General features: G+C 39.8%; 1 protein-coding gene across 1 annotated transcript; it reads left to right on the forward strand.

The window, feature by feature from the left end:
• Positions 1-23: 23 nt before the first annotated feature.
• Positions 24-17,020, forward strand: SLC4A1AP (solute carrier family 4 member 1 adaptor protein). Its single transcript, XM_084285280.1, has 14 exons — positions 24-727; positions 1,170-1,356; positions 2,059-2,181; positions 2,974-3,034; positions 3,924-4,063; positions 4,199-4,359; positions 5,554-5,623; positions 8,848-9,037; positions 9,898-10,009; positions 10,592-10,832; positions 11,622-11,696; positions 12,755-12,825; positions 15,267-15,339; positions 16,589-17,020. The coding sequence occupies exons 1-14, from the start codon at positions 224-226 to the stop codon at positions 16,636-16,638; spliced, it is 2,058 nt and encodes a 685-aa protein (XP_084141406.1). The 5' UTR covers positions 24-223; the 3' UTR covers positions 16,639-17,020.
• Positions 17,021-17,364: the final 344 nt, after the last annotated feature.

Here is a 17,364-nt window from a genome sequence, read left to right on the forward strand (position 1 = left end):
GAACTCGGCACCGGTCCGCTCCCCAAGCGGCTCCCCCCGGGGGAAGGAGAGCGCCGGGCTCCGGGCTCCCTGCTCGCAGCGCCGCCGGCCCCCTCCACCCCCGGCTCCCCGCCCCGGGTCCCGTCCCGCTGCCGGGAGCCGAGGCAGCGCCGCAGCCTCCCGGTGGCCGCCTCCCCGCTCCGCCAGCCCGCGGCGGACCCTATTTCGGGAGGGACGCCGTAAAATGGCGGAGCCCGGCGAGACGGAGGCGACCGGCTTCAAGCGGCCGAGCCGCCCGCCGCCAGCCGAACCGGGACCCGGAGCCGGAGCCGGTCCCGGGGCTTGTCCCGGTCCCGGTCCCGCAGCGCCAGCCCCCCGCTACGAGGAGCCGCCGTGGGGCTGCCGCCCTCCAGCCGGCGCCGGCTACGGGCTGGAGGTGCTGAAGGGCGGCGTGGTGCTGGGCTCGGTGCGGCTGGAGGGCGGCAGCTGGTTCCTGGCGGGGCGGCTGCCCGGCTGCGCCCTGGCCCTGGAGCACCCGTCGGTGTCGCGGCACCACGCCGTGCTGCAGTACCGGGGGCCCGGCAGCTCCCCCGAGGGCTCCGCCGCCGCCGGTTTCTACGTCTACGACCTGGGCAGCACCCACGGCACCTTCCTCAACAAGGCGAGGGTGCCGCCGCGCACCTACTGCCGGGTGCGGGTGGGCCACGGGCTCCGCTTCGGCGGCAGCTCCCGCCTCTTCCTGCTGCAGGTGGGCCGGGGGTGCACGGGGGGAGCGCTGGTATTTATTTAATTATGGGGCCTTGTGCCCCAGCTGTGCCCCGAGGGAGGTTTCGGGGAGGGCAGGAGGGCCTTGGGGTGCTCAGTGTGGTAGGGGGGTGAGCTGCGTGCTCCCCGAGTGCTCCGCTGGAAATCTTTGCATTGTGCCCCTTTGGGTTGTATTTGAGCGGCCTGTGGGTATAAAGTAACACTCACTTCTTTCTTTCTCCTCCTCTCAATGTTAAAATTGATATATCTGCATGCAAGCAGATGCATCTTCCGGTTTGAAGAGCAATAGCAAAAGGCTTGAAGAGCGCTTTTTGAAGGGCGCTATAATCTGTAGACATTTCTTGTATGTAATGTACATGTCTTGTTGAAATTATCCCCCTTCTCCTTTTTAAAATGCTCCTATAAAGTTACTGTTTGTGACGCAGGGACCCGAGGAGGATCAGGAGTCCGAGTCGGAGCTGACCGTGACGCAGCTGAAGGCACTGCGCAAGCAGCAGCAAGCGAAACTGGAAAAGACGATGTTGGGAGAGGACTCTGACGAGGAAGGTGACAAAGAGGAGAGAAGAAACGAGAGCAGTCAGAACACAGAAATGAGCTGCTCGTGGGGAATGGGTAAGCACTAATGCACACATCAGCTGATGCGCCTTGGGAGGTTTTTAAGTGAGTTTCAAGGAATACTAGGGTTGATGTACCAGCTGGATGACAATTGTCCAAAACCAGTGGAAGTTCCTGAGTACAAATGCAAAGTCCATTTCCTTTTAAAAAGACAAGTACTGTGAGTAGGCCAAATATACCAGGCAAGAACCTTACTAGAGCTTCTTCTAAAGTCAGGGAAAAAGCGATTTATCTGTACCTTGAAAGGAAAATGAGACTTTAGTTTGGGCTGTGTATTTTGTTCTTGCAGTGATGTTGACACTTTGGCCAGAGAGGCTGAATTTTCTTGCTTGAGACTGCTGTGCAGTGAGGCTGTCCTTACATTTTTAACAGTAATTCCACATCTGAATGAGATAAATTATAATTAACAAGCTTTTCAGTACAAAATGGTTTGTTTGTAAATGAGAATTTATAAGCACATAAACCCCTTGAAGGTGCTGAAACTCTAGTAACATTTCTATGTAAAACTGTATCCTAAAATGGAATAAATAATAGCAAAAGTGGGGGGGGGGGTTGTTTGGATGCAGAACCAATATTCAAGTTAAGAAAAATAATTTTAGGATGATGTAGTTGGTATTTCTTTCAAACTGACAGTAGTTGAAATACACTGGTGTTCAAATTCTAACATTTCAATATCTTGTTTCCACTTTGTTCTTCCAGGAGAGGATGCTGAGGAGGATGACGCTGAAGAAAACCCTATTGCTATTGATTTTCAGGATGTCCAAGATGCCTTCTATATGAAAGACCCTAGAAAGGCCCTACAGGGCTTTTTTGACAGAGAAGGTACTTTTCACTTATAAATTATTTTTGTTTAGCCAAGTTTGGTGTTTGTGCTCATATTTTTCTTTGGAAATTAAAGAGTGAAAGCTAAACTTTTCTGTTTCATTGTGGGTGGGGCTTTTTTGTTTGGTCATTGTTTTTTTGGGAGAAGGGGGTTGTTTTTAAAAACTTGGCTTACCACTGAAGAGCTGAGACTTATTTCCTAACTTCTAAATTGGGAGTTGGAGAGGGCATCTTATGTTCCTCTGTCAAACCACATCCATCTTTTGAAGCTATGTTAAAAAATCTGAAGCCATCAAATTTCAAGCTGTGCTGTTCGGAGATAGCACTGGAAAGTATTAAAAGAAAAAAGCAATAATGAATTAGCCTAAGCTTCCATTAGTTGCTAGCAAAGCTTACTGATTACTCCTATATTTGTTAACATGAAAAATTAACCTTTGTGATAAACAGTATCTGTGAATCCAGATTTCAAACTGTCCTTCCTTCAGTATCATTTACTTTAATGCCTGAAGGTACGAGGTTGTTTTTTTTCTTTAACTGTGTATTCCCGAACAGGTCACTTACAGATCTTTGATCTGAAAAAAACCTTGATTGTGAAAAATAGCTAAATGAGCATAATATGAACCAAAGATCCCATGGCGTAAAAAAAAAAAAAAAGACAAATTCAGTCTTTGATATACTACAAGAACATCATACCTATTTTGTCTAACCCTGATGTTTTTCTCAGCTATAAAGATTGTACCTGTTTATTTCACTTTTGGTAACTACACCAACTTTCTTTCTTCTCCTCTCTAGGAGAAGAGTTAGAATACGAATATGATGACCGTGGGCACAACAGCTGGCTATGCAGGGTCAAGTATGTATACATACATTCATTCACTTCTTTGTGTAGAATCTGGCTTCATTGTATTCAGAAACAAAAGCTGAGGGAATCACTTATCTATCATGCTTGCCAAGGAGGCCAGCTGGAATTAGACCAAAGTCCTGATACTGAAGCAGAAGGTCAAGGATCAATGCCTAGTTCAGTGTCTGTACTCCTTTCTGGTCTGCCAGCATTTGGTGCTCCTTAGAGGTGAAAATTGGTAAAGCAAGGAAACGGGTTCTTTCAGTTCCCCATGTTTTCAGAAACACATGAAATTGAAATACAAAAGAAACCACGAGTCAGTATCTTACAACTCCTAATGGGGAAAAAATTATTCTACTCTATACCATCAAAGAACTGAAATTGGTACAAAGCAGTTTTGTGGGTTTTGTTGACCAACTAATGTAATTCTTGTATTAGGCTGGAGAAGGTGAGGTAGAATTAAATCAACAAATTAGGTCTCAAATGGATAGGTACAACAGATTAGGTCTCAAATGGATAGGTACAACATGTCATCATTGCTTAAGAAACCTTTCCTTCAGTGTGACATAAAATATTTGTTACTGGTGTTGCATAGATGCAAGGTGATGCTTAAATGGATGCTTAAAAAGATCCATGACTGATGTTTAACCTGTTGTAATCCCAACTGAACAAATGGAAAAATATTTATTGTTTGGGTTAGTGAAATAAAATACAGAAAGTCTGTGCTCATGTTTGGATTAGTAGGGTGTCAAATGAAATGTAAAAATATTTAACCCCCACAAAAAGAAAGACTAGAGAGAGGTGGAAAGAACAATGTTGACATGACAAATACAGTGTCTGAGTAGCATCCAGGAAAAGCAGTTTGTATTGGAGCTATTCTCTGATCCTGTGAACTGAACAGGTTGCCTGTGGATGATGCATCAGGGAAGCAGCTGGTGGCAGAGGTTCTCCATTCAGGAAAGAAGAAAGAAGCAATGGTACAGTGTGCACTGGAAGCTTGCAGATTATTGGATGCTAGGGGAGTGCTGAGGCAAGAAGCAGGCAAGTAACTGGGTAAATGCTGTGATGGTTCTAAAAGCCCCTTAACTCTAGGGGTTTGAGATTGCTATCATGAACTTGTTTGACTTCTCAGTGTAAGTCACTTTGTTCCTGGCCTTTTCCTTTAACCTTTCCCAGTATCTCGAAAAAGGAAATCAAAGAATTGGGAAGATGAGGACTTCTATGATAGTGATGATGACACCTTCCTTGATCGAACTGGTGCTGTAGAAAAGAAGCGACTGAACAGAATGAAGAAAGCTGGTAAAATAGAAGAAAAACCAGAAACTTACGACTCCCTGGTAAGAAGAATTATGACATGCCAGGCCTATTCTTTCATAAATGTCTTATTACTAAGAAGGAAAGCTTATATATGTGTGTGTGTGTATATATTTTTTTTCCCCAGTTCTTATTTTTGTTGGCCTGAACTCTAGTATCATTTGATACCCTTATCTATTAATTGGACAAGATAAATTGGAATGGGGTTAGATTTGGTGATTGTAGAATCACCAAAGGCTTTTAAAGATTTTGAGAGGGGAAAAAAGGGATATAGAAGAAACCTTAAACTCTTAAACAACAACAGAAAGTGAGAAAGTGATTTGTTACTTCAATTTAATACTTAGTGTACATCACAGAAACATCATGGGTACTGCTACTAACTGACGCATATCTGCTACCTTAAGCAAAAGGGATAACTGTCTGTGGAAAATAAAATACCTTGTTGTCAGGAACTTTCATGGCTTAAGGCCAAGTCAGCCTACAAAAAAGTAGTTTGCAGCTCCTTGTGGTGTCTCTTCTCTAGTGAGCAAGTTTGTGAGGTTCTGTCACTGCATACAAGACTTAATTTGTCATAAACTAGGAGAGGCAAGAGAAATTTGCAACTTTGAATAGAGTTTTTTTACTTTGTTCACAGTATCTATAAATATCTGAAAAAATGGTAATTACAGTGAAAGCATACTGCCTTTCTTTTTTGTCTGTGTAATATTGCCTTCTGCTTGATAGATCACAACAGTGGATGAATGAGAACAGGATACCATAAAATAGCTTTAAAGCACTAAATAATAATTGCAAACTTTCAAGTTCACAGGGCACATACCAACGAAGGATCTTATTCTGCTTCAAAGAATGAGCAGACTGGACTGACACGAGTATGACAACTAAAAGTCCTACACAGACAATAGTGTGTGGAGAGGCTAATAGGTGAGAGTAGGAAGGGCTGGAGGATCATGACAGTGGCATAAAAGCATTATGAGAAAGGACTTTCTGAAACACATAAATATGAATACTGTTCAAATAATTTTTGATGCATAGTTTAGGAACAATCTAGACTATATTTTTTTCATCCCAGAAATTCCCAGTCGGAGATCAGAAATAAAATTAATTTAAAAGAAAAAAAAAAAAAAAAGAGAGATAATTTGGTAGGATATTTGAGGAACTTTTAAATGGAGATTTTAAAGAAGATAAAGCATATGCTTAGGAGATTTTTTCTCTCATAGGTTGCAAAGCTAAAGGAATCTGAAAACGAGCTCCTTGAGATAACAGAAAAGCTGAAGGCTTCAGGGAAAGGTAAGATGTGAAGTCTCTGATTATAGTGTTCTCCATTTAAAAAAAAAAAACAAAACATCTTACGGATATCATAGAATCATGCGTCTTACATTCATTTTTTTGTATGTCTGCTTTCCACAAAGAGGTAGGAAGATTTGCAGGTGATTGAGTTATCTGGAGAGGATACTTAATACTCTTAATCCAGTAGGTTATGTACTGTGTGTGTAGTTATTTGCTAATGAGTGCAGATTTCTCCAAAAGTATCCCACGTCTAAGATAAGGAGGAGAGTGTACAAGCTCCAGGAGCATAACAGGGTGGACATTATTACTGTTTATCTGCCCGTAGTAGTGAAACTGACCCAGCTAAAGAACCACATTTTTCCACTCCCTCCAAAACCATCTGTAAGGGAAGAACAAACAACTGGCAGAGGAAAGACAGTATCTTTCATTTTACTTCTCTCGTTGAAAATACACCTTGAAAAGGTAGGGAAAGAGAAATACAGAGTTAGAGTAGTGGATGCTTAGCTCACGTGTTCAGTAAGCTTTCTAGCTTATGAAAGAGCCATTCAGGTTTCTAGGATTGCCTGTGCATGAAGGCAGAGCCTTTCCAGAAAGTGGGGAATGTGCCTGCTAGTAACTTGGATTTAAAAACACACTACATGAGGTGCGTTTTGCTTTAAATTACTGATGATATCTTGTGGAAGGAAGGCATGAAGGAAATGTAGGTAGGTTGTTTCATCATACAAAACGCTTTCTAACAAAGTTGCCTTTAGTAAAGGCTATAATGTCAGTTTGTCAGAGCTTCTTCAAGAAACCTAGCAGCAGTCTGACAGCAGTGCTATCTTTTCTGAATTATATGGGCACATTTCTTTCTTATTCAATGCTACACCCAAACTCATTTGTATGAGCATCTTTCATGGCGATTGATTCTACCAGATCACTGTTGAGAAAACCTTATTGTTCCAGTGAGCATTCTGACCGATGGGTCAGTTCAGTGTCTTTGAAGTAATTGTTTTCAGCATGACTTTACTGATAAGTAGCTCTTGATCAACTAGTAGGAGAAGCTAATGCTTTATATTGCCTATGACAGGCAGTACCAAGCACTTACGTGTCATGAAGCCTTTGTTTCTTCCGTTACTTTTTCTCAACAAGAATGATCATAATAGAAACTAGAAGAACCAAGAATCAGTTCTTTTGTAGACTTCTACTAACACCATATAATTCTGATATGTTATCGTGTCTTGGTAAATTGTAACTGGTTACAGAACTAGTTCAGAGACTTAGAAAAAGTGAAATCTCATCAGTTAACTACCAGGCCCAACAGCCTGCAAGGTATTGCAATGCAGAGTGATTCAGTTTTGGATGCAGATTTCCTAAAACTAGACCAGGATAAAACATAGCAAATATTCTGTCATCAGTTTGTGTGCGTGTGTTCTAGTTACTTGTGTTTTCTCAGATGTAATCATAGATGAGGAATACAAGTATAAGCCAGGAGTGTGCGTATTGATCATGGGTGACTCTTATTACTCTCTTGAGCTGTCTGGCAAAGTTGCAGCATTCCATACAGTTCTGAAACCTTCACGCACTTTGGCTTGCTCTAAATGATCATTTGTAGCCTAGGGGTGAGAGTGTAGTGAGACCAGTGAGTGAATGACAGGCTAAATTGCAACACCTCTTACCAAGCACTTGGAGAGATTAAGTGGTTTTTGAAAAGATCTCAGTGAAAGTTCATAAATTGTTCTTCAGAACTAACTACTGATGGACTGACTTGGTGTCTCTCAGTTACTGATGTAACTGAATGAAAATCAGACACACAAAGCTCTTCAGTCTCATTTTTGGTTGCCTGTTCAAAAGAAAATTGGTAAGTTTTTGGTGCAGTAAAAGCTCTATAGCTTTCCCTGCCTCCCATGACAGCTCCTCTCGATTCTAGGCTGTGAGGTGATTCAGGCTGTTTATTAACAAGGCCTTCTCATTGATCATTTTTGTCTAAGCTCAAAACAGTTAGGAAAAAGAAGAGTATTTCTGTCTGAATTTCTTTTATAATACATTTCATTCTTATTTATATTTGGTTGGAGGTGGATGCTCTTATCTCTCTGAGCTTTTTAATCCTGTATGTCTTCAGTTATTGTTTCAGCTTTCATATGTTTGTAAAAACTGCATTTTGTCTCTAGATCAGAAATATCCTTTTCAGTTGAGTACATTTGAAAATTTTAGTCTTTTTATACTTTCGTGTAAATATTAAATGTTATGTAAAACCTCTCAAATGTATACTCTTAACAATAATGTAAACTGAATTAAAAATAACTCATTGGTCACAGAATTATCCTTGTGCATATATTAAAGCCACAGATAAATACCAGATTTGCCAACTTTATATAACAATAAAAGGCAGAAAACTGCCTGTCAAAAAACTCGATGTAATCCTAACAACGTTTTCCTTTGTCTTGAAGTTACTTTTGAGCAAAATATAAAAATTCCTTTCTCAGGCTTGAACAGCGCTTCAGGAGTTTTCCTGTTCTTTTGTTCATTTGCTAAATCCATATGTTAGAATTGTGTATTTATTTTTCTTTGTTGTTTGAGTTTTTCCTCCCAGTTTTATTTTAATTAGTTAAATATGTAGAGAAATATTTTTGTTTGAAGTCAGGTGGAGTAGAAGGACTGTCTTTTTGTTTTTCTCGAGTACAAAGCAGTGTTTTCCTGTTAGAAAATCAAACCAAAACAAAGATAAATTTTGTGTGATTGTCTTAACATATACAATTTATTCTCATATGCACTCAGTCATTCAGGAGTGGGAGACGCCATCATGTGTCAGTTAATTCATTTTTAGGTTTGCAAACATTATTACATAAACATCCTGGGAAAGTCAAAATGGGATTTCCCATGTGGTGTTGTAGGATTCCTTGTAGCCATGTTTATTTTAGTCTGTGACTATAAAAAGGACCCAAAAGCCACTTTTTGTTTTTTTTTAGGGACAGCAGATCTTGATTTGAGATGAGCAACCTAGAATGCAGAGAGACTTGCTCATAAAGAAACATTCAATTTTGAGAGGCTTTTTCATCTGAGTGGATTAAGATTTACTGCTGGGCTTTGTTAAGAGAAAAGCTTTCATCTTTCTAGGGCTATCAACCTCCATTATTTCACCATTCAAAAAAATCTCACAGAGAGGATAGTCATTCATATATTCTTTATTCTCTAAAGGTAGGACTTGAGCATAACAATATGTATTTTATCGTTATCTTGCCTAGCCCAGTCCCAGCCAGCAGCTCAAGATTCCTTGGATGAATTCATGACCGAAATAAAGTCAGGGTGCACCTTAGACAGCGTGACTCGAAAGAAACTTCACTTGCGATCGTTTGAACTGAGGAAAGAGCAGCAGAGATTGAAAGGGTTAATAAAGCTTGTCAAGCCTACAGAATTACCTGAGCTGAAGCCCCCGTAAGTCTTGGCTAAAGTCTGTTGTGGTTTTTTTTCGTTTGTTTGTTTTGTTTGTTTTGTTGTTGTTTTTTTTAATTACTTCCACTGTTGTTACTTCTCATAGGCAATCTTGCACCCCAAGTAAGTAGACAGTTTTACAAATGCAAAGGCAGCAAAACTTCCTGGTTCATCTCTCCAGCAAGCTTCTGTGCCTTCTGGCCACTGCTGCCTCTGGGGTTGAGGCAGATGCACAGCAACAGCGGAGTAAATTGAACCTACACTGGGACAGGGAGCAGGAAGGGGCTGGAAACATGGTGTCAGCATTTATTTTTTTCTACAACCTCCATCCAAAAGGAGCTGAAGAGTTTTACAGTACTTTGTATAATATGAAAATCACTTTGTGAAATGTACCCAGAAGTCAAGTGCAGTGGCTGTTCAGCCACTGCCTAGCAATGCTGCTGCAATTCAAGAGGGTGTGTGCTGGGTTCGTCGTTTACTAGTGACAACTTGATTAGAGGTTTAATTATTTAATTTACATAAATTGAGGTTTGGCCTCTGAGTGTGTTTATATATTTACAGGTATATTATGCATATATGTAAGTGCATTTGAATTTGAGCGAGTCTGATAGGTGTGTTTTCTGGTTGGTTTTTTTTTTTTTGCTTTTTGCTTTTTCTTTCTGTTATGGCAAGTGTCTGACTCCTGCAGCATGCACGTAGTACGGAGGAGTCATATCCTGAAACGTCCTCCTTGGATGCTGCAAGTCTGAAAGAAATAGGACTTTTATATATTCACTTCTATTTTGCAGGGTTTTTGCATATGTATATATAAGACTTGTTTGGTTCGTTAAATACTGTTTTTCTTTGTAACTATTTTTTATTAGGAGTGGGAGTCACAGTCTGGAAGCAGACAGCAAACCTAAAAAGATTGCCCTGCCTCTCTTCGGTGCAATGAAAGGAGGGAGTAAATTCAAGCTGAAAACTGGAAGCCTAGGGGTAAGTGCTGCAAGTCAGATGCTTGTTCTTAGATATCTGAGGCTGTGGAGCCTACAGGTGGCAACCGTGTCATCTCGCACAGAGGAGCAAGCCTGCAGGAGTGGAAGAGTGCACAGGGCAGCAAGCAGTGCCTGCCAGATGTTGTTTGCTGCCAGCAGTAGCCATTCTGTGCCCTCATGCAATCAATCTTCTGGGGCACAGCTGCAGTTAAAAGGCATTGATCCAAGTAGAGGCAGTCTGGAGACATCAGGCTGAATGACTGCTATACATCAGCAGCTAGTCCTTTTCTTTCTTTTGTTTTTCTTGATCTTTTAGCTAAGATCGTATCCAAGATTGATTCAGCTCCCAGTGTCCCTTTTATGAAAAGACTGCACTCTTGCCTGTGGGCTGAACATCTTTTTTTTCCCCCTTCCATCTCTACCAAAAACACTTTCCTTAAAACCTAACTATTCTTCATCCCGTGAGTGTTTCCCTACCAGCTATCTCTGTGACCGAAACACGCGTGTTTGCTCCTGTAATGAATCTCTGTGACATCTACTTCCATGTTGTTCTGGCACTGATGCACAAGTCTTTGTCCTGCAGAAATTGCCTGATAAGCGTCCAGTTATCCCTGAAAACTTGTTAAAAATGAAAGACGATGGACCAGAGGAAGAGGAGGAGGAAGAAGAGGAAGAAATGGAGGAGGAGCAGGAAGCAGATGCAGTAAACAGCAGAGCATCAGATGTGGAAATGAAAATAACAACAGAGGAAGAAACAGGAGAAGAAATTTATGATCCCAGTGGTTCTACTCGCAATAATGAGAAGCTAGAATCCCTTCAGGATGGTAAGCATGGATTTTGATTTTTCTAGTAGTAAGGCTGAGTCTATAAGTACTGGTTTTTTCTTCCTGAGCCATGTGAATCTGCTATGGTTTGTGTCACAGGTTTTCCAGCAGTGTATAGCGTTTCCATAAATTTTTGCCATGAACCCAGTGTCTAGGTGAAAACAGATGAGGAACAGGTGAAAGTTATACCTGTTTCAGGTTGGGACTCTACTCGGCAGTCATATTTTCTTGCTTTCGGTAAAACAGAAGTAAGTCTCCTGGACTCAAGAAAGGCCCTATTTTGATAGGCCCTGATTTCTTTAGATTGAAAGTCCATGTAATAATAACCACGATGTGTTGTTGGCAGGGAGAGTGACTTAATATGAAAACAAATACCTCAGTAAAGCTTCAGACCAGCTAGTGAGGAGGAAAAATAATTCTAAAAATAGGAAAGAAGAAGCATCTTCTTTGCATCTGTGTGGTTTATCTGTAACCCATCCTTTCATATATTAACTTCATGCATTTATAAAATCTTATTAATAATGTTTATCCGTAAATAGTTTGTTTGACAGAAACCTAATTCCATCTTCTTGTCTTAATGCTGAACAGGTTGTTCTTGAAAAGTGTATTTTAACTGGTCATAAATTTTCCTTTAATACTCTATTGTGATAGACTTGAATGAAATAATTTGGAGAACTTCTAAGAGAAGAATTCTTCCTGAAACAAATGTAACTAAGAGTTCCCTTCAAATTTTTTTCTGCTCTTCAAAGTTAGTGCAGAGCATTCACCTAACATTTTTTTTTTTTACAGGGGTTAATATTCTGCCTGAGCCAAAGATATTAAGAAATAAATCTCAGATGGGACCCTCGCTAGAGAAATCTCAAGGTGAGCTGTACAGTTTGGAGACTATAGTACAGTAGCATGTGGATTCAGAAACTGCCTAAAGGAGTTACTGCTTTTTTGTCAGTAGAAAGAGACTAAGCCTAACTGCAGAGTCTAAAGAATCTAGAATTCAAATGAAGAATTGTTTTGTTTGGGCAGTGCTAAATATATGGCAAAAACAAGCAATTTCAGCTGTTTCAGATCTCCCTGCTTTTTGTCACTAATTGTGGAGAGATTCTTTTTTTTTGTTTTGTTTTTGTTTTAAATAAATGTGCAGAATAAAAGTTGTTCTAATTTAGGAGCATAAACATAATGCTTCTTTCCCCTTATTCTCCTGCAGTACTAGCTCATGTCACTTTGTAAAAGGAAAGTTCTGTCCTTCTGTAGTGTTAACTAGTACATAATGTTAGCTAGCACTCTTAATGACCCAGATGACCCCTCTGCTCGTGTGCACACACACACACACAATTCTCAAAATGTAGACAGTGTATGGTGCAATGAACATCTGGAGGAGATCTGTATGAATTTTCTTTTTTCCTAAGTTAGAGCCTTAAGAGTATGTTTTGCTGTCCTCATGATAATAACCATGGACTTAACTCAAAAAAGTCAATATTTCATAGATTAAGCGGCAGAAAAGCCAGGCATACTTCTGTCTTTGCCTTCCCCTCACATATGTTACTGTAAAATGATTTTTTTTAAGGTTGTTGACTCTGCATTTTCTACAGTTTATGTCTAAATCAGTCACCGTAGTGATTACAGATATTGAGTTTCTCATAGAAAATCAACATCTGCCATTAACTAAAAGGATTTTGCAGAATGCCAAATAGAGGACCTCATTAAACTGCATTCAGTTTGGGGACTGTGAGTGTATTAAGAGTGAGTTAATAGATCTATGGAAAAAAAAGATGCTCAGCAGCCATAAATATGAATGGTTTTGCAGTGAGTTGTCTTGGATTTCCTTTTGGAAGTATCCATCCTTATGTGAGTTTTCTATAAGCTTATTTGTGATAGAATTGGTCATTTTATGATGTGTCATAAAACTTTTTTTTTTTTTTTGTCAGCATCTGAGGCATTGTGCAAGAAGCCTGAAGAGACATCTGAGAAAGCTAAGAAAACAAATAGCTCAAGCAAGGTTAGTTACAATACTGTGACTCCTACAGCCTAAGAATTTCAAGGAATCTTTTAGTCGGCTCCTTAGTAGTGAAATAGTAACAACTGGATTATTGAGTGTGCCTTTGGTGATGGTAGTGCTTTTCTGCTGAGTGATTCCCAAATGTAGAACTGCACACTACCATTGGACACAGCTTCTGGAGTCTCCAGTGAGAATGCAGAGCATTTCAAGCATGAGAGAGGGGTTCTGTGAAGCTGTAGTAAATAAAAAAGGTTCTCAATTGAAACACAGAATTATTTTTCCAGCTATTCACTTGGCAAAGCTGAAGTTCAGCTGTTGTGAATTGCGTCTTCTCCTGTAGCACAAGTGTTGTAGAACACTGGTGCTCTTCTGGGCTTTCAAAGTGACTTTGCAAAACTTTCATGGAGAGTAGTTTGGGATGCATGTATTGGCTGACACAGAACATGCTGGACTAAAACTGTAGTTTTCATCCTTCTCTGTAAGATATGGTAAGAGAAATATCTAATAAGACTATTGTATTTTGCAACCCAGTTATTATTGAATTTGAGTGTACGTGATGTGCTTCCCATTCATAAGATTTGTAGTAAAATGCAAAGTATATGAGCCTTCCACATTTTGGGACACAGGTAGTTGTTGCATTGCTGGAATTGGGAAGAAACTTCTCTGATGGCATGCTCTTAGCCTGGTGTTTACTGCGGGGCTCTTCCCTTCAGAATGCATCTCACCATAATGCCAGCTGCCATCAAAGAAGATTACTGTAGCTGATGGGCCATGGGTTCTGAATATTAGGACATTTTTTTGTGGTGACCATTGAATTTTAGTCCTGCTCCACCTGCTTAGAGAAACTTAACTCCCTGAAGCATGTGTGTGCTAGCTGCTGCTGCTCTTGCTGCTTTTGGCAGAGGACCCAAGGACTGGGTAGGCACAGCCTCTAGTATTATTCTTTGTTGCTGGCCTAAAGTACGTTGATAAAGAAAGCAAGAGTAAATTTACTCTGTTAGAGCCCAATGTATACCCTTTCTATGAGAAGCTGCCTTGTTCTCCTGCATTCACACTGAGGCAGTCAAGTCAGCACCTCCCATCAGCACAGAGTTCACTCTAACACTGAGCATTCCCCAAATACCAGATGGCTTAGCTGTGTTCTCTCTCCCATTACAAATCACTTTTTCCACATGCCCTGTCTGCCATTGGGCTCATTTTCTTGCATGGAAAGTATCAAGTGGAATTCTCCTTATGTTTTTTTCTCTTTTCATGTTTGAGGAATAACTTTGAATAATGCAAAACTGGAAAAAATCTATTTTTTAAGTGGCTGTTCACAAGTCATACTTAAAAACTGTTCAACTCCACAGTCTAATGTTTTTCAAAACATTAGTGATACAAACGAACTCTTTTAGAGGTTAATTTGGAGAAGGGAAATTGTTTTTCTGTTTCTTCATTTGTTTTGATTTTTGAGGGAATGAAAAATTGCTTCAACTGCATAACTTAGGACTGTGTCATGATATTACAGAGTAATGCAAATCAGTGCTGAGTAACACGGGCACATTTTGAGCTCATAAAACATCAAAAAACTGTAGAGTGAGACTTTTTTTGTTAGCTACCTGCAGTAGTTGAAAACAAAACTTGAGAAAATGATGCCAATGTGGCAAAACTTAAAAAGCTGGGGATAAAGAGACATTGCTGTGTCAACATTTGAATTGCAAGTGACCTGTTTCTGTTTGCTTTAAACATTTCAGTGATGCCAGTGAGACCTGAATAAAATGGGTTTTCTTGTCTTTTGAAAAGCTGTTACCCTTATACAACATAGCTGAACTTTTATATACTTTATATACTTTCAAAAGTCACCTTAAACCTAAAGTTTTCAGTGGGATTGTGCTTTGAAATCACTAAAGCACTTCTTAAAAATCCTACTCTAAAGCTTTTCACTGTGTAAAGAAACTCAGTGTCGAATGACAGTAACAAACATTAGGATGAGGCAATTAAAATGTTCAGAACTGGAGTTGTGGAAAGCAGTGGGAGAGATTTCTTTGAAACCGAAAGTTGTCATATGCACTTCTGTTAGTGCTTCAGTAAAGCTGTAGAGTTTTGCACTACATTTATCTCCCCTCACTAGTCTGCCCAGATCCGCTCTCTGAAGACCATGGATGACCTGATTTGGTGTTGGCAATGGACCTATTTTGAGATGGAGTTTGGACTCGTTGATCTTCAGAGGTCTTTTCTAACCAGTGTTTCTATGGTTCTGTGACTATACTGGGAATAAATTGGATCAATTTGAGAGTTTACTATATTTTTTTCTTTCCTCTAAACTATATTTTTTTGTCCATGGCCATGTAAAAATAACCCCCGCTACTCAGTATTTGTCTTTTGAATAATTGAGAGACTTAGTGGCTGTGACACATTGCTGAAAGGGTACAGCACCTTAAAAATCTTTTCTCCTTTTGCAGGTCCAACCACCTTTTTTTTCTTCACATTACCCAGATGATGACCCAGACTACTGCATGTGGGTTCCTCCTGCAGGTATTGACCATTTTTTTGGGTTTTATTCCTATAACTCAAGAATATACCTAACAAGTAGTCAGGGTGTCCTTGTAATGCATTGAGGGGGAAAAAGTAATGTGGGAATACTTATTGAGAACCTGATGTTTTTTGGCATGTTATGCCCCATATTTACTTCTTGTATCTCCATGCAATGCTTGTTGTGAAATGCTGACCTTATCTGTAGCAGCTTCATCTCAGTGGACAGATGCACCTGAAGTTTGTCTTTCATTTCTGTAACATTTGAGACCTAACTCCATTCACGTATAGTGATACAGGTATCTAGTTAGAAGAAAAGCTCAAAGCTTCACCAAGGATAAATGCCCCAGCGATATTAGTATTCTCAATCTTCATAGAAGCCTGTGACATATGAAAATCCTCTGCAGCTTTTTGCAATACAGACTTTGGGTCGTACTTTGAAGAAAAGTCTTGCTAACTCTTTGAAGATGCTGAATAATTGATACACACATTTAGTACATGTTAAAATTGAACTTTTTTGATTTTAGTTCTAGAGTGTTTTTAGTTAAGTGGGGTCACTCTTAAAGAATGTATCGAATTTCCAGTGGCTCCAAAACTGGAAATTTATTTTATTGCATTTAAGTTTTCATCGTAAGATCAAAGCTTAGCTTTCATTTGGTAGATTCATCATTATAATTTTTGCTGAAGCTGTTGCAACTTGATAATGTGGGCAGGCTCTAAAGGAAGTAAAAAAAAAGAGAATAAATTTCACTGAAGAAAAACTATAACCTGGTGAAGCCTTCCTGGCGTGTGAATCAGCTGGAGCAAAATGCCTGCTTCAGTAACCAACCCAGAGGTCTGATTTAGGGTAGCCAAGCGAGTTGCGTCCATTAGAGGGAGCTCCTTTTCCTGTCTCTACCTGCTAATAACCAGATTTATCTTCTAAGTTGGCATAAAAAGTACACCAGGAAAAAAATAATAAAATAAAGCATGAATAGATGATGTAATCTTGACACTGTTAGTAATGTTAAGGAATTATAAATAAAAAGACAATTTGGACTGTAATATCCTGTCTGGGTTTATGCCTATCTTACAGGTGCTGCTTAGAGACTATTTAATACTTGTCCTGTAAACTTGTATTGGACTAATTTTTTGGTGTGTTTTTTTGTTCATTGTTGGTTGGTTGTGGGGTTCTTATGTTGTTTTCTTTGTTTATTTGTTTTTAAATTCATTTGCTTTTTCTTTAAAGTAACTTTTTATCTTTGTCCATTAGGTCAGAGCGGTGATGGCAAGACTCACCTCAATGAAAAGTATGGCTACTAAGCTTCAAGCTCCAGAAAGCAGATCTGAGGTTTGAAGGACTGCTCTGCTTCAGACTCTTTATTGAGTCCACTCATTACTGAGGGATAAAAGAGATGTTTTTTTCAGACCTTATTCCAGCCATGCTGGCTGTTAGCCATCCCTGTGTGTCCTCTGTTGCTTGTGTTCCAAATACTTTTTTAAAGATTCCTGAGCCCACGCATTCTTCTGTCTCTTTCTTCTGCTATTAGCCTTGTTCTTTTTGTTTAGTGTGAAACCACAGACTTGTTTATCCTTTTGTAAATAAAAATATAAAAAATATTTTAAGTATATTAAAAAGAAGCAACTCCATGCTTACAGGACCGATAAATTTAATTCACGTTGGTTTTAGGCAATTAAAATGAGACACGCTACCATTTTGCTTCTGTTGCTGCTATTTGAAAATATCATCAGGGCAAATGGAATCTGAAACACATTTTTCGTTGGGGGGGGGGGGGAAGAGCACAGAGACTTCTACTTTAAGAAAAAAAGTGTTTCAGTCCTCCCCGACACAGGTTTTTGAATACAGTTGCTGAATGCTTGATAGGAAGGGGACTAGGAGGGAGGAGAACACTGTTATGAAGGTGTAGAAGCACAGAAGAACTGCAGAGTATGGCACTGCCCATCTCAAATTAGAGGGTAACAGAAGAAACGATGAAAGGATAACCTGCAAAAGGCTGCTTATATTGTAGCCTGTTCTTTACCTCTCAC

Source organism: Netta rufina (genome assembly GCF_964035555.1).
Source record: "Netta rufina genome assembly, chromosome: 3".
Classification (NCBI taxonomy): domain Eukaryota; kingdom Metazoa; phylum Chordata; class Aves; order Anseriformes; family Anatidae; genus Netta; species Netta rufina.